Below are 25,559 nucleotides of genomic sequence, written 5' to 3' on the forward strand. Positions count from 1 at the left end.
CAGAGAGCACCTCTGGGCCATCCGGACGAACCAACCCAACCACCCTGTGGCACAGCATTTCAACTCCCCCTCCCACTCCACCGAGGATATGCAGGTCATTGGACTCATCCACCGCCAAACCACAACAACGGGACGGTCGGAGGAGGAGCGTCTTATCTTCCGACTGGGAACCCTCCAACCACAGGGGATGAACTTGGACTTCACCAGTTTCTTCATCCCCCCTCCCCTTGTCTCAGCCGAATCCCTCCAGCCCGGCTCCGCCTTCCTGACCTGCAGTCTTCTTGTTGACCTCTCCGCCTCCATCCTACTCCGACCTATCACCCTCACCTTGACCTCTTTCCACCTATCACATTTCCAACGCCCCTCCTCCAAGTCCCTCCTCCCTACCTTTTATCTTCTCCTGCTGAACACTCTCTGCTCATTCCTGAAGAAGGGCCTGTGCCCGAAACGTCGAATCTCCTGTTCCCTGGATGCTGCCTGACCTGCTGTGCTGTTCCAGCAATAAAGTTTCAACTTCTCAAGTAACTACCTACCAAACATTTTTTGTGCTTGGTGTGAAGAAATGTCATTCGAAGAGAATAATTCCATTGAATATTTTCAGGAGTTTAGAAGAATGAGAGGTGATCTGATAATGTGGTGTAACATGTTTGGTGGGCTTGACAGGCGAACACTGAAAAGCTAGTCTCTGACATCGAAGCTAGGAACTCTAGGATCAGGAAATAAGTTTGACTATTTCAGACTGAGATAGTGAATTCCTTCACATGCAGAGTTGCATGTCTTTTGAATTCTCTAAGAGGGAAGGCTGATGATGCTTAGTTTGTCAGTAAATTCAAGCTGCATATCAGTAAATTCTTGGAATTCAGAAGGTATGGTAACGTGGAAAAGTAGAATTGATGTAGAAGATCAACTGGGATATCTAATAGTGAACGATGATCAAGGGACCAAATACCCATTCTTATTCCTTCTATTAAACTGTGGTGTTCTCCAATGAGCAGAGAATATTCAAGGGAGTTTTGATCAATACTTTCAAGTTGACCAAACAGCTTCCTGTGCCATTTTCAAAAAATCTGTTAAATGACTGGGGTGGATGGGGCTGCAATCTGAATGAGGCGAATTTCAAACCAATTGGCAGAGTAGGTGATTTGGAAAGGGATCTCAAGCCCAGACTTTGTAGTTATGGTGCTATGAGTTGGTGTACATGTGAACTGATTCTCTGGAGTGAAGTTTCTCTTTCATTTCCCACATTCAGGTTGTTTTCCTCTACCTCACTGCGTCCAATCTTCCTGATTAGCTTGTCAGCATTGGCCATCGTATTCCTGGACCATTGGAAGAGCGAGCTGTTACCCCATGTTGCTGGTAAGTTGAGCCCTTCTCCGCACACAGTCAATGATGTACAACAATCTGGTGACCTCTCAACCCCCTGCCATTGATGACCATAGTCCCTCCTCACCAGTATTCCCTAGACACAGTGACCTGAACAGCAGACCACACACTTTGTCCCTAAATTATCCAGATATGCACAGCAGAATCATATATGGGTCTGAGCACTATGAGCTAATGTGATATTTGTGGCACAATTGCAGAAGTTCTAAGAGGTTGATCTTGACATGAGGTGCAACTTGCTACATCTTTTGTGCATTTGTTGAGTGACCAGATGAGTTTCTCGCTAGGAAGCAATAACAAGCGATGACCCCTCAACTTACTAGATTAATATTCAGCTTTCTATTTTACTAAACTCACCAAATAAGCTGGATGTCAAGGAAGTGAGGACTACAGATGCTGAAGAGTCAGGGTCGAAAAGTGTGGCACTTTAAAAGTACAACAGGTCAGGCAGCATCCGTGGAGCAGGGCAGTTGACATTTCACACATAAGCCCTTCATCAGGAAGCTACCTTTCCCCCAACCCCATCCCCACCCTCCTATTTATCTCTTTTTATAATAATATATTTTTAATAAGAAAAATAGATTTTTAAATATTACAACAAATACAAAACAATGCAATTCAAAACAGTACAAAAATAAACCCAAATAATAAAAAAATTCCCCAACCCACCCTCCTGTACAAATGTATAAACATGTATAGAGAAATATAAAATTAAAAAAAACTAAACTAGCTATTTAACTAACTAAATAAATAACAACAAACAAATAAATAGTAATAACTCAGCCCAGCCAAATAAAACACTCATACATTTACAGTTCCTCCTCCCTGGATATTGGACTCATGAAATTCTCTCAATCGTTACGGCTATATAAAAGCCCTTGTTAGTGTGGCAGATAAATCTGTGACCAGGTATTTCAAAAAGGGTTGCCATGTCTTGTAAAAATTCTCAGTTTTGTGGTGTACCATATTTGTGAGAAAATCTAGGGGAATAGGCTCCAGAATAATCTTCCGTCATCGCGACAGGCCTAGGGCGTTTTCAGATATCCAACTTAGCAAGATATTCTTCCTTGCACAGAACGTAAGAATATTGAAAAGTTTTTTTTCTTATGCGCGTCTGCAGGAAATACAATGGGTAGGCCCAAAAGGAGAGAAATAGGGTCCTTCTCCGCCCCTACACCTAAAATCCTCTCCATTGCACCCACCACAGCACTCCAATATGTTTGAAGCCTGTCACAAGACCAATGACAATGGGTAAGAGTACCTGTACAGACCTTGCACTTGGGACATGCTGAAGATATCCCTGGTTTAAATTCTGACAAACGGTCTGGGGCTAAGTGGACCCTGTGGAGAATCTTCAACTGTAAAGCATGGGTCCTATTGCAAATTGATATCTACCTTGCATTCTCCCAAATATCCTCCCATGCCTCTGAAGAAACTTCAACACCCACCTCTCTTTCCCACATCTTGCAGAGTCGATCAGACTCATCTGAGGTGGCACCCCCCAATTGGTGATATAAAGCACTGACAGAGTGTACTCTTAGCCCATAGTACTCCTCTTTCTATGTCAGATTTGTAGGAATCAGTCAAAAGTGTGGTCTTTTTTTTTTAATAAAATCCCTAACTTGAAAAAAACGAAAGAAGTCTCTATTAGGTAACTCTACTTCCGTACTAACTGATCGATGGGCATCATTACGTCTCCCTCAAATAAATCACCCATGCAAGATACACCCCCTAGCTGCCCAATGTTTAAATCCTGAATCTATCATATCTAGTTGAAAACCCGGCATAGCCACTAAAGGTGTAAACAAAGATGTTTTGCCAATATTACCTTCCCTCTGCCGAGTTGCCCTCCATGCTTTAACAGTATTGATGACCATTGGGTTATGGCAATATTCCCTAGCTGTCCTCACCTTGTCCAAAAACAGCAAACTGGTAAGAGGGCACCTTGTCTGGGAGGCTTCGATATCTAGCTATATTGAAAGAGGATCTCCACAAACCCAATCACTCACGTAGGTCAAAAGCGAGCTTAATTGGTAATTTTTAATTTCCGGTAGGTCTACTCCCCCCAGTCTGTGAGGCAACTGCAGTTTGGCTAATTTAACGAGGGGCCGTTTATGGTGCCAGATAAAGGAGCTGAACCAGCCATTCAGTCTCCTGAGTGTTTGTTTATTGAAAATCAGTATAGGGTATAGCAAACGAGGGAGAATATTCATCTTAATTTGCGCTATCCGACCCAACCACGAGACTGGAAGTGCTTCCCATCTTTGAAGATCTTGTTTAATTTTTCCAAGTAATTGAGTAAAATTGGCTTTGAACAGCCAGTCCAGAAGTGGAGTAATGAATATGCCCAAATGCGCACAACCCCCTTGTGACTACCTAAACGGGAATCTATAGTCACTCTCAAGAGCCAACTCTTTCGTACGACCACCCATAAGCATAGCTTCTGATTAGCAAAATTAATCTTATACCCTGAAAAAGCGCCAAATGGGTGAATGCATTGTATCAGGCGAGGCACTGAAACTGCTGGATTTATTAAGAAAATGAGAACATCGTCTGCATACAACGCGATCTTATGTAATTTTGACCCCACTTCTGGAGCTGATATATTGAGATCCCCACGAATGGTCTCTGCCAACGGTTCAATCACCAACGTAAAAAGTAATGGTGAAAGGGGACAGCCCTGTAGGCTGCCCCTAGAAATATTGAAATTGCTTGATCCTACCCCATTGATAATGACCACCGCAAGAGGTACACTGTAGAGAACCTTTACCCATCTTATGAAAACTTTGCTCAGACAAAACCGATCTAGAATATAGAAAAGGTACAGCCACTCAACTCGGTCAAATGCCTTCTCTGCATCTAAAGAAATCACCAATCCCTGTATTGACTGCTGTTGGCATCCTTGAATTATGTTAAGCAGCCTCCTAACATTATTGGAGGATCCACGATCCTTTATGAAGCCCATCTGATCCTCTTTTTAATAATAGAGCGTAACACAGTCTCCAGCCTTAACGCAAAAGCCTTAGAGAGGTTCTTAAAGTCCACATTTAAGAGTGAGATGGGCCTGTATGAAGCACAGTCTTCCGGGTCCTTCCTTTTTTTTTAAGGATGTGAAATATTGGCGCCTCTCAGAGATGGTGGGACATAATCATGATTGTATGAATCATTAAATATATTCAGCATCGAGCCTGACAGTGTACTTATAAATTCCTTATAGAATTCACTGGGAAGTCCATCCAGCTTCCTGCACTTCTTGCTCTGATAATGGGGCATTGAGAAAGGACTGTTGTTCAGGAGTCACCCGGGAGCTTCAGATCTCTTAAAAAAGGATTCAATTTTGGCCTGCCCCTCCTCCAATTCTCAGACTGATATAACTTCGAGTAGAATCTCTGGAACGCCACATTAATCTTTTTAGAATCACATGTTAGGTTCCCAGACCCTTCCCTAATCGCTGTAATGGTTTGTGGGGCACTCCTCTTTTTGGCAAGGTATGCTAAGTATTTGCCTGGCTTGTCACCATGTTCGTATAACCTTTGCATTGCAAAAACCAGCTCTGTCTTTGCTGTCTGGAATTCAGTGCAGACTGCAGTGCCATAATCCTCTGTAGCTTGACCAACGAAGGTCTGTCAAAATAGGCCTTCTCGGCTGCCTTCAACTGTGCTTCAAGGAGACGTTGCTGCTCACCCTTCTGCCACTTCCTACTGGTGGAATATGAAATAACTGACCCCGTAGCATAAGCTTTGGCAGTTTCCCAGAGAACAGATAGCTATCAACCGAGCCTGTGTTGATGTTTAGGAATGCCTGAAATTCCCTGGAGAAATACTCCACAAACTTACTGTCCATGAGAATAAAGGGGTCCTTTCGCCAGTACCTTGAATCCACTGTAACATCCTTAATCTTAACCATGAGACACACTGGAGCATGATCAGGGATGGCAATATTACTGATCGTACAAGTTGCCATCAGATCCAGGGTTACCGCAGGGGTCAGAAAAAAATCAAACTTCTGTGCGGATTAGAGAAAAACGTGAAACCCCTACCTGTAGGGTGGAGACACCTCCAGACGTCCACCAACCCTAATTCCCCACACAGACCCAATAACTGTTTAGTTTGTGTAGAGGGTATCGAGGGACCTTTAGGCAACCTGTCTACTCTGGGGTCCATGAGACAGTTAAAATCTCCCCCTATAATGATATGCCGAGACTTGAGACTTATTAGTTTAGAAAAAGCATCTACCAAGAATTTAAGAGGATAAGCTGGGGGACAATAAACATTTAAAACAACATATTCTTCTCCATTTATCAAGGCTTTAAGAATTACAAACCTCCCGTATGTGTCTTTAACACATGCCAACAATTTAAATGGGAGATATTTCCTAACCAATATAGCCACTCCCCTACTTCTGGTATTAAATGATGAAAAATAAACTTGGTCAAAGCCATTCTGCTGTAATTTCAGATGTTCCTTGTCATCCAAATGTGTCTCCTATAACAAAGCAATATCCACTTTCTCCTTTCTAAGACTCAAGAGTACCTCCTTCCTCTTAATTGGTGACTGACTTCCCTTGATATTCCAGGTACACAATTTAATCAAATTATTAGCCATAATCTTCTGCAATTACATTTAAATTCCAGAGAAGAGGAACCCAAACCACAAATTGCTGAGCCTTAGTGTCGCATGGTCCACCAAATATAAAAACTACATAAACTAAAACCACTATGTTTAACAAATATACAAAATTATTAAAAATACAAAACAACAAAAACCAGAAAACAAACCAACATATAAATCGCCAACAACGCTGAGTAGGGGAACTCACTCCCAGTCTGGAGGGGGCAACTACCCATCCCGAGCTGCCTATAAGTAGGCATCTAACCATCTCAACCACCCTCACTTCTCCCAGCTGGAGCTGCATCGCAAGCACAAGCTGAAAAGAATAAACAACCCATAGAATATCAATATGAATTAAAAAAAATTCTTTTCTATAAAAAAGGGGAAATAAATACCCCATCCATCCTTTGGTATGTCCTAACTTAGAAATTTAAAATGTAAATCTTAACCACCGCCAGACATGGTTTGAACCAAATTATTATCAATAGAGGAAAAAAAAAAGTGAAAAACAAGGCTCCAACCGGATTTCTTCCATTTCTTTTACAGAATGATAAATGCATACCCAAGCAACAATATTTATACATACTACAAACACAGCCAGAAACCCTAACTACCTTACCATACATCAAAAATTTCAGAAATGACAGCCAGACTACTAAGACCCCTCGGAATCCTAGTAGCACACAAACCCACCGACACTCTCAAACAAAAACTAACAAACTTAAAAGACCCAGTACAACCCATGGACAAAACCAACGTCATCTACAAAATTCCTTGCAAGGACTGCCACAAACACTACGTAGGACAAACAGGAAGAAAATTAGCCACCAGGATACACGAACACCAGCTAGCCACAAAAAGACACTACCTTCTCTCCCTCGTAGCCCTACACACGGATGAAAAAAACCACCAGTTCGACTGGGACAACACATCTATCCTGGGACAGGCTAAGCAAAGACATACCAGAGAATTCCTAGAGGCCTGGCACTCCAGCCACAACGCCATAAACAAACACATAGACCTAGATGCCATCTATCAACCCCTCAGAAAACGAACAGAAAATGACATCACCACAACCCCAGGAACCCCATCCAGGAGAAAGATACAAATAGAAAGCAGGAGACAACAGCTTCGCTTCACTTGGAGGTCGCCACTGATGAGGTTACCTAGCTGGATAATGAAACCTACAGCTTAGCGAGCAAACCTACACCCTATACATACTACAATTGTTTAAATTAGGTTAGTTTGTCCACAAAGTCTCTTGCCTTCTCTGATGTGTCAAAGAGATGCATGGATCCATCTAAGGTGATCCGAAGCACTACCAGGTATCTCAGGGAGTACTGAATCCCAAGCTCCTTCAGTCTTCTCTTGACACAATCCTAGGATTTTCATTTCTGGATCACCGCCACTGAAAAGTCCTGAAAAAACATGATCTTACACCCCTTGTAAATTAGGGCCTTTGGATCCTTCCCCTAGAGTCTGGAAGCCTCCGTGACTCTCTCCTTACCTCAATAATGATAGAACCGCACCAGGAGAGGACGAGGGCGTTGACCCAGACTCGACCTCCACGCTGCAATCCGATGAGCCCTCTCTATCTTCAATCCTCTCATGCCAGCTTCCAAGTCAAGGAATTTCGGAAGCCAATCTCTTCAACAAATTCCGCAGGCTGCTCACCTTCCTTACCCTCAGGCAGACTGATGATCCGAATGTTTTTTCTCCTGCCCCTGTTTTCAAGATAATCCGCTTGGTCACGCAAATTGCGAACCTGCATCTTCAGGGCTTGGATCTCATCCTTGAATGAACTGGCATCAGCTTCCACCACTGTGACCCTGTGCTCCACCTCATCCGTCCTCTTCTCCAGGTCTCCCAGCAGCTGCTGCTGCCCATGCTTCTGCAGCGTGAGAGAGATTGGAGCTAGCTTTTCTTCAATCTGTTTCCCCAGCATCTCATGAGTCTTCCCGAGCTGGTTCACCAGATCCTGGAGAGTAATTGGCTCCGAGGCTGTTGCAGACCTGGCCTCGGATGCTCCTCCTACCATTTTAAGCATTTCTGGACAGTTGAAAATATGGGTAAGTCAATTTTTAGATGTTTCTTGGGACTCCACAATCTTTCCAACGCCCCAAGAAATCCCGATGACCTGGGTTGGGCGGGTTAAAGGACCATTCCGCTCCTGCTGCGATGCAAGGCTCTGCAGTGAGATCTTCTCAGATCGCCGCCATCTTTAATTTCCCCCCCCCCTAATTATCTCTTAGCCTCCTTTTCCCACACACTTTCCGGATGAAGGGCTTATGCATGAAACATAGACTCTCCTACTCCTTGGGTGCTGCCTGGCCTATGCTTTTCCCGTGTCACACTTTTCTACTCTGGATGTCAAGAACACCTAATATGGATGTCAGAAAGGGTACCTCTCAACTTCAGCTTACTGCTGGCAACAAGGAACCTCTACGTTGCTCAACATCAAACAGCATCTCAATGTGATCAATGGCCATGCAGCATGAAGCATGTTTTTATAAAATCCAGCTACATTTAACTTGTAATTGTACCTTTGTATATATTCAATGCATGCAGAGTATATGTGTTTAGGCATCGGAGATGACCATGTCATTGGTCACGGATTTTACATTGTCTGATGGAACCGCTCTATTATGGTGACCCTCACATCAGATTCTAACCCTATCTTAACATGTCACTTGTTTCTTAATTGTGTCAAGCAACAGGCAAGCTGATAGATGCTGAGGATCTGGAGGAATGAGAGTGGTCATGTGAGGAGAGTGAAAATGATGCTCCCCTTGTGGATGTCAGAGCTCAGCTGCAGCAGGCACCTTGAGCCACATAGTATCTGATTGGCACCTCATTCTAGTAGCTGTGAGCTGGATGCAGAAGACCATCATAAAGTATAAACTAGATCTTGGTCATGGATTATATTGGGAGGGCAACCTGTAGCCTGTAATCATTTTGTTTTCACGACTGGTAGCTGCTTGATAACATATGTTGGGAAGTTACACTGGGCCTTGATGAGAATCCCTCTAAAAACGTACTGTTACGAGCATTTAGCCAAATGATTCAGCCCATGGTAACCACCCAGAGATCATTCTCTCTTGGCTCACTCCCTGGATTGGAGTCCCCAGTGTAACCTAGGAATTAATGTCAATGTGTGCAGAGAGTGATAGTGTTTTCCCATTTGTTTTTATACAGTTCAGCGCCTTGTGGATGAAGGTGAGAGGTAAGTTTTTTTCCATTATATTTGATGAATCTCATCACTTCTCAATGGTCAACATGACCTGCAGAGCTGGGCTGAGAGGTGGCAAATGGGGTTTAATGTGGACAAGTCTGAGGTGATTCACTTTGGTCGGAGTAACCGGAATGCAAAGTACTGGGCTAATGGTAAGATTCTTGGTTGTGTTGATGAGCAGAGAGATCTCGGTGTCCAGGTACACAGATCCTTGAAAGTTGCCACCCAGGTTGATAGGGTTGTTAAGAAGGCATACAGTGTTTTAGCTTTTATTAATAGAGGGTTCAAGTTCCAGAACCATGAGGTTATGCTACAGCTGTACAAAACTCTGGTGCGGCCGCACTTGGAGTATTGTGTACAGTTCTGGTCATCGCACTATAAGAAGGATGTGGAAGCTTTGGAAAGGGTGCAGAGGAGATTTACTAGAATGTTGCCTGATATGGAGGGAAGGTCTTACAAGGAAAGGCTGAGGGAACTAAGGCTCTTTTCGTTAGAGAGAAGGAGGTTGAGAGGTGACTTAATAGAGATATAATCAGAAGATTAGATAGGCTCTCTCTGTCCACCCTTTTTCCAAGAATGGTGACCGCAAGCATGAGGGGGCATAGCTTTAAATTGAAGGGTGATAGATATTGGACAGATGTCAGAGGTAGTTTCTTTTCTCGGAGAGTAGGAAGGGTATGGAATGCTTTACCTGCAACGGTAGTAGATTCGCCAACTTTAAGTACATTTAAGTCGTCATTGGACAAGCATATGGACGTATGTGGAATAGTGTAGGTTAGATGGGCTTCAGATTGGTGTTACAGGTCGGCGCAACATCGAGGGCTGAAGGGCCTGTACTACGCTGTAATGTTCTATGTTCTAACAAAAATCTTAAAATAAGAGAGGTCGAGGTGCCATCTTCAGCTCTGGTACTGATGCCCCCAAACTTCCGTAGGAGTGTTTGATGCTTCTTTCCTGGTGAATGCTGCATCAGCTTGTGTAACCCTGATGGTAAGGTTGAAATCATTAACCTTTGAGAAGCAGCAGTGTGATAAACTTCTCTGCAGACTGTAGGCAGAAACAGAGGCATTGACTGTCCTAGGATTGCTGAAGCTGGGAACAAACACAGCAAATACTGGAGAAATTCACAAGGTCTGCCCGCTTCTGTGCAGAGAAATGTTAATTTCCTTCTTTTCACAGATGCCACCAGACCTGTTGAGTTACTAAAGTATTGTGTTTGAAACAGGTGTTTTTTAAGCATTTGCAGTATTTTGCATTTATTTGATGTTGCTGAATTTGTTGTTATTTTTGAGACTGATCATGTAGTGTTCTGAGTAAATCTACATGCAGAGCTTCAGACAGGCTGGCCTGCAAAGGACTGATTCTGACTGCATTAGCCAGGATCTGTTGGAGACACCTTCATTCTTGTTGGACTATATGAGCTGGTGTTACAGGCATGATGGCTTATTGGTTAGCATTGCTGCCTAATAGTGCCAGGGACCAGGGTTCATTCCAGCCTTGAGCGATTGTCTGTGTGAAGTTTGCACATTCTCCCCATGTCTCTGTAGGTTTCCTCTGGGTGGTCTGCTTTCTTCCCACCGTCCAAAGATGTACAGGTTGGGTGAACTGGCCATGCTAAATTACCCATCGTGTCCAGGGATGTACAAGTTAGGTGGATTAACCATGGGAAATGTAGGGTTTGGGGGATAGAGTAGGGGCGGGGCATGGGTCTGAGTGGATACTTTTCAGACGGTCAGCGTGGACTCAAAGGGCCGAATGGCCTGCTCCCACACTTTAGGGATTCAATGAAAAGTTCCTCCTGACCAGACATGCAAATGAAACACAGAACTGCTGATGCTGGAGATCTGAAAGGAAAACAGAAATTGCTGATGAAACTCAGCAGTTCTGGTACTGAGTAGAGAGAGCAAAATTAACATTTAGAGTACGATGACACTTGAAACTTGCTGAGTTTTGCCAGCAGTTAGGGATGAGTAATAAATGCTGATCTGGACAGTGATGCTCACATCCTGTGATTTCATGAATGAATGAATGAATATAAAATTACTGAATTCCCCACTGTCAACATCCTTTGGGCAGCATTTAGTCCTGGCATCACTTGCTGAGGGAGAAACATTTATCATGGTGTCAGTGTGGGCGATGCTTTGAAATATCTAGTTTTTTAAAAAAAATTCTCAGAATGTGGGTATTGATGGCTAGCCCAGCACTCATTGCCATCCTTAATTGCCCTTGATCTGGGTGACTTCCTTGGCTATTTCAGAAGGCAATTAAGTTACCACATTTATGCAGCTCTATAGTCACATAGGTTAAATTGGATAAGGATTACAGGTTTCCTTTAGCAAAGGATGTTAGTGAAGTAGAAAGTTGACCACAAGTGACAGTTTCCTAATCAATGTTACTGAGTCCACTATTAAAATCCAAAGTTATTAATTGAGGGCGGCACGGTGGCTCAGTGGTTAGCACTGCTGCCTCATAGCACCAGGGTCCCAGGTTCGATTCCAGCCTTGGGCGACTGTCTGTGTGGAGTTTGCACATTCTCCCCGTGTCTACGTGGGTTTCCTCCGGGTGCTCCGGTTTCCTCCCACAGTCCAAAGGTGTGCAGGTCAGGTGAATTGGTCATGCTAAATTGCCCATAGTGTTAGGTGCATTAGTCAGAGGGAAATGGGACTGGGTGGGTTACTCTTTGGAGGGTCGGTGTGGACCTGTTGGGCTGAAGGGTCTGTTTCCACACTGTAGGGAATCTAATCAATTTAATTTCCACAAGCTACTGTGGTGGGATCTGAAGCTATGTCCTCAGAACCATTAGCTGGGGCTCAATTACAAAAACCGTGACATGGTCACTATGTTGCCAGTTACCCAAATTGCCCTAGGGAATTGCTACCATGAGCTACTGCATTCATGTAGTGTAGGGACACAGTGGTGTTGGGCATAGAATTGCTGGACTTTGTTGCAGTGTCAGTGCAGAAATGATGATATGGTTTAATGTCAGGCGGGACTGTAGCTTGGAGGTGGTGAGATCCTATGTATTAGCTGTCCTTGACATTACAGACGATGGTGTTTGAGGTTTGGTAGATACTGTTGAAGGAACTTTGGTGAGATTCTGCAGTGCATCTTGTTCATGGTATGCACTGCTGCAGTGAGTGTGAAGGATGTGAATGTTATAGGTGTTGAGCTGCTTTGTCCTAGATGTTGTCAAGTTTCTTGAGTGTTGTTGGATCTGCACTCATCTGGACAAGTTGGGAGTATTCTATCACGTTCCTTACTTGTAGTTGGTAGACAGGCTTTGGAGACTTGAGAGTTAATTGCAGAATTTCTAGTCTCTAACCTGGCATTAAATTCATATGGCTAGTCCAGTTCAGTTTCTGATCCATGATAATCCGTAAGGTATTGAAAGTGGGATTTCAGCACCGGTAACACCTTTGAGTGTTAAGGACCTGCCTATTAATGTCACCATTGTTAGCACTATGTTTGACTCTCATTTTAAAGACAGGGTTTAGTGAAACCATTCTGATCACAATTCCCTTCTGCAGTCTTGATTTCTGTAATCTAATTGGTTGCTTCTCTTCCGTAACCAGTGACGGAAACTCCATAAGGCCTCGTCTCCTCAGGCTGCCTGACCTTTGCCACTATCTTGCTGAAAGCTGTGTGGCCTTTAACCTCTACCTGAAGGAAGCTCTCGAGTACAAGAAACAGAACCCAGGCAAGGTAGGCACTGCACTAAGGGAAGTGGCACTCTGACAGTGTTTACTCTCTCTTCACTCTGACCTGTGAGGATTTCATTGTGGTCTTTTGACTTTTTTTTTTCCTTCAGTTCTGTCTGAAGATGTGTCTTGGATGCTCAGCATTGGCTGCAATTGGACATTATATCCCAGGAATTATGATATCCTACATCTTCAGTGAGTATGTTCATCCTGCAGGGTAAGAATGTTAGTTCATTCTAAAATTAGATGAAGTAAGAAACAAGGCATCAACCTTAGTGAGTTTTGAGAAGATTTGTAGCTCAGGTTGAGGTTTTGGATGTAGGTTTACTCGCTGAGTTGAAAGGTTCATTTCCAGACGTTTCATTATGACATCACCAACCCAAAGAAACCCAAACATATAAATAAAAAGCAGGAAGTTTCAGCAGTGCTTCGCGTGAGGTCCACTGAAGATGTTACCGAGCAAGGAAATGAACCTTTCAGCTCAGCGAGCAAACCTACATCCACAAGGCATCAACCTTTCATGTAAATATGCAGACTAGAACCTCTCTCCAGCTCCTCCCTAACAAGTGCTAAGCACATCTTTAAAACATTAGATTCAAACAATATTTTAAAATAAATGTGAGGAAAAAATGATTTTCCATGCCATATGTTGCACAAAAAAGCAGATATTCCTCTTTGACAGCCTCCAACAATCTCCATTTGCACTCATTCCTTTCTTTGTAAAGTAATCTGACAATAAATTATTTGTCTTGACTTATTATAACTTTGACGTTTCATGCTAGGATCTCTTAGACTAGCTGGGTCAATCCTTAACCTTTTTCATTCAAACGTTATCAATTGTGCATTATCTCATGGAGCAATTATCGTTCAAACATTCAATGTGGAAATTATTCCCTAAATGCCTTTGGACAAATTTCTCCTGAAAAATTTGATAAGTAGGACCCATTATCATTGCTTTTACTAAAATTAGTGTTTCTACAATTAAAGTACTTCCAACTACCTTTTCTAAGTTTTAGTTTCCCAGGGTGAGGGGCAGCACCATATTTCATTGATAACTGCTGTCAAATATTCATCACTTCAGCCTAATGTATTTAAAAACCCTGAAGCCTGGCTTCCAAAAATAAATCCTTCTTTAACCTTATTTTTAATATGTTGTTTGTTCCACATTCTTTACTGTAGAAAATAATTAACCTTCATTAAAAAAAGATGCTCGAGATTCCCTGAGGGCTGTTCAAACATTACTGGTATCTCTTAGCTTTGACCAGCCTAATTTCAGCAACATAGACTAGGCTGAGAAATGCCAGGTCCTTGATGCAACGTTCGCATCCATAAATGCATCTAGTTTCCCTTCTACATCATTTACTCCAAGAAATGCTTCGCCATGAATTATTTCTCCCTGAAAAAAATTAGCTTTTATATCAATTGACCTCCATTCCCAAGAATATGTGATTAACAAACCTTAGGGAATTTTAACAACAAGATGTGGTGGAATTCAGTTCTGCTAGAGTCAGAGCTGTACAGCATGGAACTGGACCCTTCTGTCCAACTCGTCCATGTTGACCAGATATCCCAAATTAATCTAGTCCCATTAGCTGGTATTTGCCTCTTAAACCCTTCCTATTTCTATACCCATCCAACCGTCTTTTAAATGTTGTAATTGTACCAGTCTCTACGACTTCCCCAGATAACTCATTCCATACACGCACCACCCTCTGTGTGAAAATGTTACTCTTTAGGTCCCTTCTAATTTTTTCTCCTTTCACCTTGCCCTTTAGTTCTGGACTTCCCCACCTCAAGGAACAGACCTTGGATAATCACCCTATCAATGCTCCTCATGATTTTATAAACATCTGAAAGGTCACCCCTCAACTTCTGATGCTGCAGGGAAGATAACCCCAGCCAATTCAGCCTCTCCCTATAGATCAAACCTACCAGCCCTAGCAACATCCCTGTAAATCCTTTCTGAACCTTTTCAAGTTTCACAACATCCTTCCTATAGCAGGGAGACTAGAATTGAACACTGTATTCTAGAAGTGGTCTCACCAATTTCCCTTACAGCCACAACATGACTCCCAACTCCTATATTCGGTGCTCCGACCAATAAAGGCATACCAAACACCATCTTCACTATCCTATCAATCTGCGACTCCACTTTCAAGGAGCTATGAACCTGCACTCCAAGGTCTCTTTGTTCAGCAACACTCCCCAGGATATTACCATTAAGTATACAAGTCCCATCCTGATTTGCCTTTACAAAATGCGGCACCTCACATTTATCTAAATTAAACTTCATCTGCCACCCCTAGGCCCATCCATTGGCCCATCTGATGACTTCAACTTTCCCCCTCACTCCACCAAGGACATACCATAAGACATAGGAGTGGGAGTAAGGCCATTCGGCCCATCGAGTCCACTCCGCCATTTCTGATGGGCATTTCAATTCCACTTACCCGCATTCTCCCCGTAGCCCTTAATTCCTTGTGACATCAAGAATTTATCAATCTCTGCCTTGAAGACATTTAGCGTCCCGGCCTCCACTGCACTCCGCGGCAATGAATTCCACAGGCCCACCACTCTCTGGCTGAAGAAATGTCTTCGCATTTCTGTTCTGAATTGACCCCCCTCTAATTTTAAGGCTGTGCCCACGGGTCCTAGTCTCCCTGCCTAACGGAAACAATTTCTTAGCGTCCACCTTTTCCAAGCCATGTATTATCTTGTAACTTTCTATTAGATCTCCCCTTAATCTTCTAAACTCCAATGAGTACAATCCCAGGATCCTCAGCCGTTCCTCGTATGTTAGACCTACCATTGCAGGGATCATCCGTGTGAATCTCCGCTGGACACGCTCCAGTGCCAGTATGTCCTTCCTGAGGTGTGGGGCCCAAAACTGGACACAGTACTCCAAATGGGGCCTAATCAGAGCTTTATAAAGTCTCAGTAGTACATCGCTGCTTTTATATTCCAACCCTCTTGAGATAAATGACAACATTGCATTCGCTTTCTTAATCACAGATTCAACCTGCATGTTTACCTTTAGAGAATCTTCAACTAGCATTCCCAGATCCCTTTGTACTTTAGCTTTATGAATTTTCTCACCGTTTAGAAAGTAGTCCATGCTTGTATTCTTTTCTCCAAAGTGCAAGACCTTGCATTTGCTCACATTGAACTTCATCAGCCATTTCCTGGACCACTCTCCCAAACTGTCTAGATCCTTCTGCAGCCTCCCCACTTCCTCAGTACTACCTGTCTGTCCACCTATCTTCGTATCATCGGCAAACTTCGCTAGAATGCCCCCAGTCCCTTCATCAGATCATTAATATATAATGTGAACAGCTGCAGCCCCAACACTGAACCCTGAGGGACACCGCATGTCACCGGCTGCCATTCCGAAAAAGAACCTCTTATCCCAACTCTCTGCCTTCTGTCAGACAGCCAATCCTCAATCCATGCCAGTAGCTCACCTGGAACACCATGGGCCCTCACCTTACTCAGCAGTCTCCCGTGTGGCACCTTTCAAAGGCCTTTTGTAAGTCTAGATAGACCACATCCACTGGGTTTCCCTGGTCTAACCTACTTGTCACCTCTTCAAAGAATTCTAACAGGCTTGTCAGGCACGACCTCCCCTTACTAAATCCATGTTGACTTGTTCTAATCCGACCCTGCTCTTCCAAGAATTTAGAAACCTCATCCTTAACGATGGATTCTAGAATTTTACCAACAACCGAGATTAGGCTAATAGGCCTATAATTTTCCATCTTTTGTTTTGATCCTTTCTTGAACAATGGGGTTACAACAGTGATCTTCCAATCATCTGGGACTTTCCCTGACTCCAGTGACTTTTGAAAGATCTCGACCAACCCCTCCGCTATTTCCTCAGCCACCTCCCTCAGAACTCTAGGATGTAGCCCATCGGGGCCAGGAGATTTGTCAATTTTAAGATCTTTTAGCTTTTCTAGCACTCTCTTTTGTAATGGCAACAATACTCAACTCAGCCCCCTGATTCCCTTCAATTGTTGGGATATTACTCATGTCTTCCACTGTGAAGACTGGCGCAAAGTACTTATTAAGTTCTCCAGCTATTTCCTTATCTCCCATCACTAGCCTTCCAGCATCAGTTTGAAGTGGCCCAATGTCTACTTTTGCCTCTTGTTTGTTTCTTATGTATTGAAAGTCAAGTCCTGGGGTGATTCCACTGCCAAATCCTAGCCACCCAATGCCTGGAGGAAGAAGGCCTCATTTTCCACCTTGGATTCCTCCAACTACACAGTATCAATGTCAATTTAACCAGTTTCCTCATGTCCCCTCTCTCCACCTTATCCCAGATCCAATCTTCCAAATTGGTACTGCCACTTGACCTGTCCTACCTGGACATCTTCCTTCCCACCTAATCTCATTTCCTACTTATCTCTCTACCTCCCCTGCCCCTCCCACATTCCTAATGAAGCATCTGCAGTCGCAGTTTCTCCTCCGTCTGATCAAGGTCCAGTTGAATCTTGAGGTTACCTTCGCTGTCCATGACCTCACATGCAAACTTAGTAACCATGCCTCCTATGGTTACATACAAAACATTTATATAAATCACGAAAAGCAGTGGAGCCAGACTGATCCTTATGCCACATCACTGGTCACAGGCCTCCATTCTGAAAAAAACAACCCTCCTCCACCACCCTTCATCTCCTACCTTCAAGCCCATTCTGCATCCAAATGGCTAGTTCTCCCTGTATGCCATGGGATCAACCTTGTTAACCAGTCTACCATATGGAACCTTGTCAAACACCTTACTGAAGTCCATATAGATCACACTGTACCTTCTTTAACCCTCTTCGTTCCTTCAAAAAAGTCAAATCAAGTTAGTGAGACACTAATTCCCATGCACAAAACCATGTTGACTATATCTATCAGGCCTTGCCTTTCCAAATATGTGTAAATCCTGTCCCTCCAGGTCCCCTCTGACAATTTGCCCATCACTGATGCCAGGTTTACCAGTCTATAGTTCCCTGGCTTTTCATTACCATCTTTCTTAGAACATAGAAAGTTTCAGTGCAGTGCAGGTCCTTCGGCCCTCAGTGTTGTACTGACCTATGAAAATAATCTGATGCCCATCTAACCTACACCATTTCATTATTATCCATATGTATGTCCAATACCCATTTAAATGCCCTTAACATCAGCAAGTCAAATACTGTTGCAGGCAGGCCGTCCCATGCTCCTACTACTGAGTGAAGAAACAGCCCCTAATATCTGTTGTATATCTATCACCCCTCAATTTAAAGCTGTGTCCGCTTGTGTAAGCCTTCACCATCCTTCACTGCCCACCCTATCTAACCCTCTGATTATCCTACATGTCTCGATTAAGTCATCTCTCAACCTCCTTCTCTCCAACGAAAACAGCCTCCGTTCCCTCAGCCTTTCCTCTTGAGACCTTCCTTCCATACCAGGCAACATCTTAGTAAATCTCCTCTGAACCTTGTCCAAAGCTTCCACGTCCTTCCTATAATGCGGTGACCAGAACTGCAAGCAATACTTAAGGTGCGGCCTTACCTGTGTCTTGTATAGTGGAAGCATGACCTTGTGGCTCCTAAACACAAACCCCCTACCAATAAACGTCAACACCATATGCCTCCTTAACAACCCTATCAACCTGGGTGGCAACTATCAGGGATTTATGTACCAGGACACCGAGATCTCTGTGTTCATCTACACTGCCAAGAATTTTACCATTAGCCCAGCACTCTGCATTCCTGTTACTTCTTCTGAAGTGAACTACCTCACTTTTCCGCATTAACTCCATTTGCCACTTCTCAGCCCAGCTCTGCATCTTATCTATGTCCCTCAGTAACCCACAACATCCTCCAGCACTATCCACAACTCTGCCTATGTTCGTGTCATCCACAAATTTACTAACCCATCCTTTTCCACTCTCATCCAGGTAATTTATAAAAATGCCAAACAGCAGTGGCCCCAAAACATCCTTGTGGTACACCACTAGTAACTGAACTCTAGGATGAACATTTCCCATCAACCACCACCCTGTCTTCTTTCAGCTAGCCAATTTCTGATTCAAGCCGCTAAATCACCTTCAATCTCGAAACTCTGTATTTTGTGCAATAGTCTATCATGGGGAACCTTATCAAATGCCTTATTGAAGTCCAAATACACCACATCAACTGCTTTACCTTCATCCACCTGTGTGGTCACCTTCTCAAAGAACTCAATAAGGTTAGTGAGGCACGACCTACCCTTCACAAAAACGTGTTGACTATCCCTAATCAAATTATTCCTTTCCAGATGATTGTAAGTCCTATCTCTTATAACCTTTTCTAACACCTTACCCACAACCGAAATAAGGCTTACTGGCCTAAAATTACCAGAGCTGTTCCAACTCCCTATCTTAAACCAGGGAACAACATTTGCCATCCTCCAGTCCTCTGGCACTACTCCTGTCGACAGTGATGACCTAAAGATCAAAGCCAAAGGCTCGGCAATCTCTTCCATGGCTTCCCAGAGAATCTGAGGATAAATTCCACATAGCCCAGGGGTCTTATCTATTTTCAGATTTTCCAAAATTGCTAAAACCTCCTGTTTGTCAACCGCAATCCCATATAATCTTGTAGCCTGTATCTCCATATTCCCACAAACATTGCCCTTTTCCAGTGTGAATACTGATGAAAAGTATTTATTAAGCGCCTCCCCGTGTCCTCAAATTCCAAACACAACTTTCCACAACTATCTTTGGCCCAAATCTTACTCTCATCGTTTTTTTATTCCTGATATACCTATTGAAGGCCTTAGGGTTTTCCTTGATCCTACTCGTCAAGAACTTCTCATGTCCCTCCTGGCTCCTCTTAACCCTCTCTTTAAATCTTTTCTGGCTAACTTATAACTCTCCAGCCCCCTATCTGAGCCTTCATGCCGCCTCCTCACATAAGCCGCCGTTTTCCTCTTGACAAGAGGAAGAAGGAGGCTTGTGGATGTCAATGATATAAAATAGTGGCATCATGTTAGCCAACCTCTAGTTTTCTGATACTTCACTTGTGGCTACCAGTGATACAAATATCTCAGCAAGGGGCCCAGAAATCACTTTGCTAACTTCCCACAGAGTTCTAGGGTGCATCTGATCAGGTTCCAGGGATTTGTCCACCTTAATGTATTTTAACACAATCAGCACCACCACTAGTTCTCTAGTTTTCATATCCTTCTCCACAGAAACACTGATGCAAAATATTTGTTTAGTATCTCCCCCATCTCCTGTGGTTCCACACACAAGTGGCCTTGCTGGTATTTAAAGGAGGAGAAAGTGAGGACTGCAGATGCTGGAGACCAGAGCTGAAAAATGTGCTGCTGGAAAAGCACAGCAGGTCAGGCAGCATCCAAGGAGCAGGAGAATCGATGTTTCGGGCATAAGCCCTTCTTTAGGAAATGTTTCCACATCTGTTTTTATCCATACCTTTTATCATCTTGATTACCTCAATTTGATCTCTCCTCATTCTTCTAAATCCTGGAGTGGGGGAGTCCAGAATTAGAGGGCACAGGTTCAGGCTGAGGGGGGAAAGCTTCGAGACTGAAGGAACAACCCTTTCTCACAGGGCAATGTGTGCATGGAATGAGCCACCAGAGGAAACGGTTTAGGCAGACACAACCACAACATCTAAAAGGCATCTGGATACGTAGATGAACAGGAAGTGTCCAGAAGGGCACTGGTCAGGTGCTGGCAAACAGGACCAAACCAGTCCAGGGCACAGACGATTCGGAGTGAGGGGTCCACCTCTGAGGCACGCACCTCCATAACACTATCTGCCTAAAAGCTGGCCTTCCAGCTTGATCTGTAATCCTTGATCTATTATATAGTTTAGTCAAGCTGCACGCTCTATCTCCACTTGTCTGACTGGATTATTACTGCAGGATATCTGTGTCCCACAGTCAGATGTGTTATCACCATGATTGTTAGAAAACAACAATACCAAGATGACAAATTGTTTTCTCTGACGTAAGAATGAAAGCCATGACCACACATTCACATCCTCCTTTCTCTTGGCAGATGATTCTGAGAACATACAAAGAGGAGCAAAAGTAGACCATTGAGCCTATGTACCCTGCTCTGTCAGTATATAATCATACCAGGATAATTTACTCTTCCACAAGCATTCTTCTGAAAAGTAACAGATTATAGTTTCCAATCTACACCTTTAGGTAATTCTCTCTCTGGTACTGTTAATTCATTTTGAAGTCAAACGGTAAAGCAAGAAACCGGATGCCATCCTTTTTATTTAATGTTGGATTTATTTATAGATTGCAACATTGTAAATGACTGCCTTCTCTCTAACCAACTGCCAGTATCCCAGGAGCCTTTATTTCCAGTTTTTAAAAAGTTATCCTATTTGAACATGTGATATGCATCTGGGGCAAGTAGGACTCAAACCTGAATGTTCTGGTGGTAGGACTGTTATAGATGGGCGACAAGCCCCCTTGCATGGTGGTGCAGGGGACATATTTAATTGGTCTTTCAAGCATATTTGGATAAACCTCTGTGGCAGGTTGGAATTGACCCTTGACCTTCTGGCTCAGAGACAGGACACTACCACTGCACACTAACATCCCCTAACATGGTGGTGGAAAGTTCTTTAAAACCACTTTATTAATCAAATTTAACTAAGTTAGACAGATTAAAGACTCTTAAAAGGGTACTCTGAGAAATAGAATGTGCAAAATCTAAATTGACAAAATTCAAATTAGAATGTCATGTTAGAGAGTAATCATGCTGTCTGGGTCCTGCAGAGCCCCTGCTCAAGGCTTCGAGCATTCTGACGGACATCGAGAAAGTAAGAATGTGCTCAAGGCACTGAATCCATCAATACCTTCCACCTGTACATCTTTAACCTAACAAAACAATGAGCCAGCGATCAACGAAGGAAAGTGAATACAGGTGTGAGTTATTTAGAAGCATCTGTGTAAAACTGGAAATAAACACATTTAATCAAAATAGTCTGAAAACAACAAATGCTGGCGATCACAGTGGGTCAGGCAGCATCCATGGAGAGAGAGCGCAAGCTAATGTTCCAGTCCAGGTGACTCTTCAGTTGAATCTCAGACTGAGCAACTATCTTCACTCACATCTCAATATTATGTTTTGTGCTTGTTAAGTAGCAATGTTAATATTACAAAATGTAATTTCTATTAAAAGCACTGTCTAAATTAAATATTCGCAGGACAGTGACCGGTTAGGTACAGCGTTAAAACACTGTTGCCATCAAACACTCCCAAAACAGGAACAACTTGGGTTTCAATATGCCGTAAAGCTCTTTATATTGTCCCCATCAAACACTGCCAGGACAGGGACAGCACTGAGTTGGACATAGCTTGAAATGACGTTGCTGGGGAGTGTGGTCATGTCATTTACAGACCCTGTTGTTGTTGTTCTAGTACTGAGCCTGCTACTGTGGCCTTTGGTGGTTTACCATGAGCTTATTCAGAAGATGTACACAGGGCTGGAGCCTGTGTTGATGAAGCTGGATTACAGCATGAAGGGTGGCACCCAGCACCGACAGAGGGACAGGAAGAGTAAGTCACCGGCTGCTCCCTTACGGGAGAAACAGAAATCGCTAGAAGCTAATGCACAGGTATACAAAATAATCAAAACATTCATGGAATATTGCCCATAATGTCAGGACTTAGAATAAAAAAGGGTTGGAATGACATTCTAGTTGCATAGAATTCTGGTCAAATCCCATCTGGAGTAACTGGGTTCAGTCTGCGCCTCACATCTCAGGAAGGAGATTGTGGCCTTGGAAGGGGAGTAGTGCAAATTCACCACAGTGATCCTGGATACCAAAAGCTTAAATAATGAAGGAACAAAGAGCAGGCATGTATTCCAGCAATTGTAGGAAATTAAGGGATAATCAAATCAAGGTGTTTAAGATATGTAAAGGTGTTTACAGGGTAGATTGAGGCTTACCTCTAGCGATGCATTCTTATGGTGATAAGACATTTAGAAAAGCATAATACAATCAGTCTGAATCAATATGTTCTGTGAAAGGGAAATAGTTTATGACAAATGTATTAGTTCTTTGAGGATGTAACAAGCAGGGTAGGTAAAGGCAAGCCAGCGGGTGAAGTGTATTTGGATATGCAAAAGGCATTTGATAAGGTGCTGCATAAAAGCTTACAGTAGAAGGTAAGAACCCAAGATGCTGGGTGGTTAAAAATTAACATGGACAGAGAATTGTTTAACTTAACAGGAAACAGAATGGAGATAAATGTGTAACTTTCAGATTGGCAAACTGGCAGTGGAGTACCATAAGGATCAGTACTGGGCACTTGACTATTTACAATGTATGTCAATGATGTGGGATGGAGCAACAGATTGCAGTGCAGCCAAATATGCTGCTGCTAGAGGTAGATAGGAAAGCAAGTTGTGATGACAGGAATATAGCTATGATCATACTGAATGGTAAACAGGCTCGATGGGCTGAATGGCTTATTAATGTTCCTAGTACATAGCCTACAAAGGGATCTAGAAGGTGTGAAAGGACAAAAGTTTTACAGTGGAGTATAATGGAGGAAAATGCACTCTGTTCTTTTGGGAAGGAAGAATAGAAAATCACAATAATATCTTAAGTAAGGAAAGGCTCCAGAATGTTGCAGTGCAGTATGATTTGGGTGTCCTTGTATGGAAATCACAAAAGTTATCAGGCAAGTGTTTAAAACTGCATATGGAAAATTGAATTTTATTGTATGGAGTCTAAAAATAAGAAATTAAATGCTCAAAGAACATTCCGTGAATGCTGGGCATTCAAAATAAAAACAAAGTGCTGGAGAAAGTCTGATCTGGTAGCATCTGTGAGAAGAGAAACAGTTCACGTTTTGGGCCCAATATGACTCTTCAAAACTAAAAGGGGCTGGAAAATGATGGTCTTTATGTGGAGGATCAATCCGAAGAGATCATCTAACCGTGGCCCCTTGATATTTAGTGTTGTTACCATCACTGAATCCCCCACTATCAACATCTCATGGGTTATCATTGACTAGCAACTCAATTGGACTCATCACATAAATGCAGTGGCTACAACACCAGTTCAGAAGCTAAGAATACTGAAGTGAGTAACTCCCCAAAGTCTGACTACCATCCACAAGGCACAAGTCGGGGTGTGTTGGAATACTCTCCAACTTGCCTGGATGGGTGCAGCCCCAGTGACACTCAAGAAGCTTGACACCATCCAGGACAAAGCAGCCCGCTTGATTGGCACCACATCTACAAACATCCACTCCCTCCACCATTTAGCAGCAGTGTGAATCATCTACAAGATACACTGCAAAAATCAACCAAAGATCCTCTGATAGTACTTCACAAATACAAGACTGTTTTCATCTAGAAGGACAAGGGCAGCAGATATCTGGGAATACCACCCCCTGCAAGTTCCCCTCCAAACTACTCACCACCCTGACTTGGAAATATATCACCATTCCTTCAGTGTCACTGGGTCAAAATCCTGGAATTCCTTTCCTAATAGCATTGTAGGTCAACCTTCAGCATGTGGATTGCAACGGTTCAAGATGACCACTCACTGTCACTTTCTCAAGGGCAACTAGGAATGGGCAATAAATGTTGGCCAGCCAGCAAGAACCCATGTATCTTGAATGAATTTTAAAAAACTTTACATCAGTTCCACAGTTCCCAGTTCTCTGGCCTTGGCTATCTCCGCTTCACCATGGATGTGCATTCCTGCTACACATCTACTCTCCATCAGGGTGGTTCACTTCTTCCTTAAAAAGAGGCCTGTTCAGTTACCTTCTATCACCACCATCTGCCTGGTTGTGCTCATTTTCACTTTGAACAACTTCTGTTTTAACTCATCATGATCCCACCACTGTAGAGCGTGTTGTTGGAAAAGCACAACAGGACAAGCAGCATCCGAGGAGCAAGAGAATTGACGTTTCGGGCTGGAGCTCTTCATCAGGAATCATATTTCTGATGAAGAGCTCCGGCCCAAAACATCGATTCTCTTGCTCCTCTGATGCTGCCTGACCTGCTGTACTTTTCCAGCAACACAATCTCAATTCTGATCTCCAGCATCTGCAGTCCTCTCTTTCTCCTATGATCCCACCACTGACCATACAGTACAGCAAAGACCCTATGGCCCACCAAGTCTCTGCTGCCCTATCTGCACTAATCCTGCTTTCCTGCACTTAACCCAGATCTTTGAATGTTATGACATTTCAAATGTTCATCTATGTACTTTTAAAAGTTTGAGAGATTTCCCATCTCAACTACACTTCCATGTAGTGCATTCCAGATAAACTCCTGCCCTTCACCTTAAAATTGTGCCTTTCATTATTGACCCTTCACGTAAGAGGAAATGGCTGCTTCCTATCTACCCTGTCCATGACACTCATAATCCTAAACACCTCAATCAGATACCCCCTCAGCCTTCTCTGTTCAAAAGATCATCAGTCCATATGGACTAGGAACAGGAGTAGAACGTTTGGCCTTTCAAGCTGATACAATAGGATTGCGGCTGATCAGACATTCCTCACATACACTTTCTTGCCATTTTGAGTTCAAGTTTGAATTAGCTTTATTGTCACATACTCACGTGAGTACAATGAAAAGTTTACACTGCCGCTGACTTAAGGCAGCAC

General features: G+C 43.2%; 1 protein-coding gene across 1 annotated transcript in view; it reads left to right on the plus strand.

The window, feature by feature from the left end:
- The window catches only part of retreg2 (reticulophagy regulator family member 2), an 88,387-nt gene that overhangs the window by 4,526 nt on the left and 58,302 nt on the right, over positions 1-25,559 (plus strand). Inside the window, exons 2-6 of the mRNA XM_043694413.1 lie at positions 1,250-1,356; positions 9,189-9,216; positions 12,798-12,927; positions 13,034-13,118; positions 22,344-22,481. Of these exons, the coding sequence (XP_043550348.1) occupies positions 1,250-1,356; positions 9,189-9,216; positions 12,798-12,927; positions 13,034-13,118; positions 22,344-22,481 (488 nt within the window). The remainder of the gene's footprint in view (positions 1-1,249; positions 1,357-9,188; positions 9,217-12,797; positions 12,928-13,033; positions 13,119-22,343; positions 22,482-25,559) is intronic.

The sequence above is a fragment of the Chiloscyllium plagiosum genome, chromosome 7 (assembly GCF_004010195.1).
Source record: "Chiloscyllium plagiosum isolate BGI_BamShark_2017 chromosome 7, ASM401019v2, whole genome shotgun sequence".
NCBI classification, from domain to species: Eukaryota; Metazoa; Chordata; class Chondrichthyes; order Orectolobiformes; family Hemiscylliidae; genus Chiloscyllium; species Chiloscyllium plagiosum.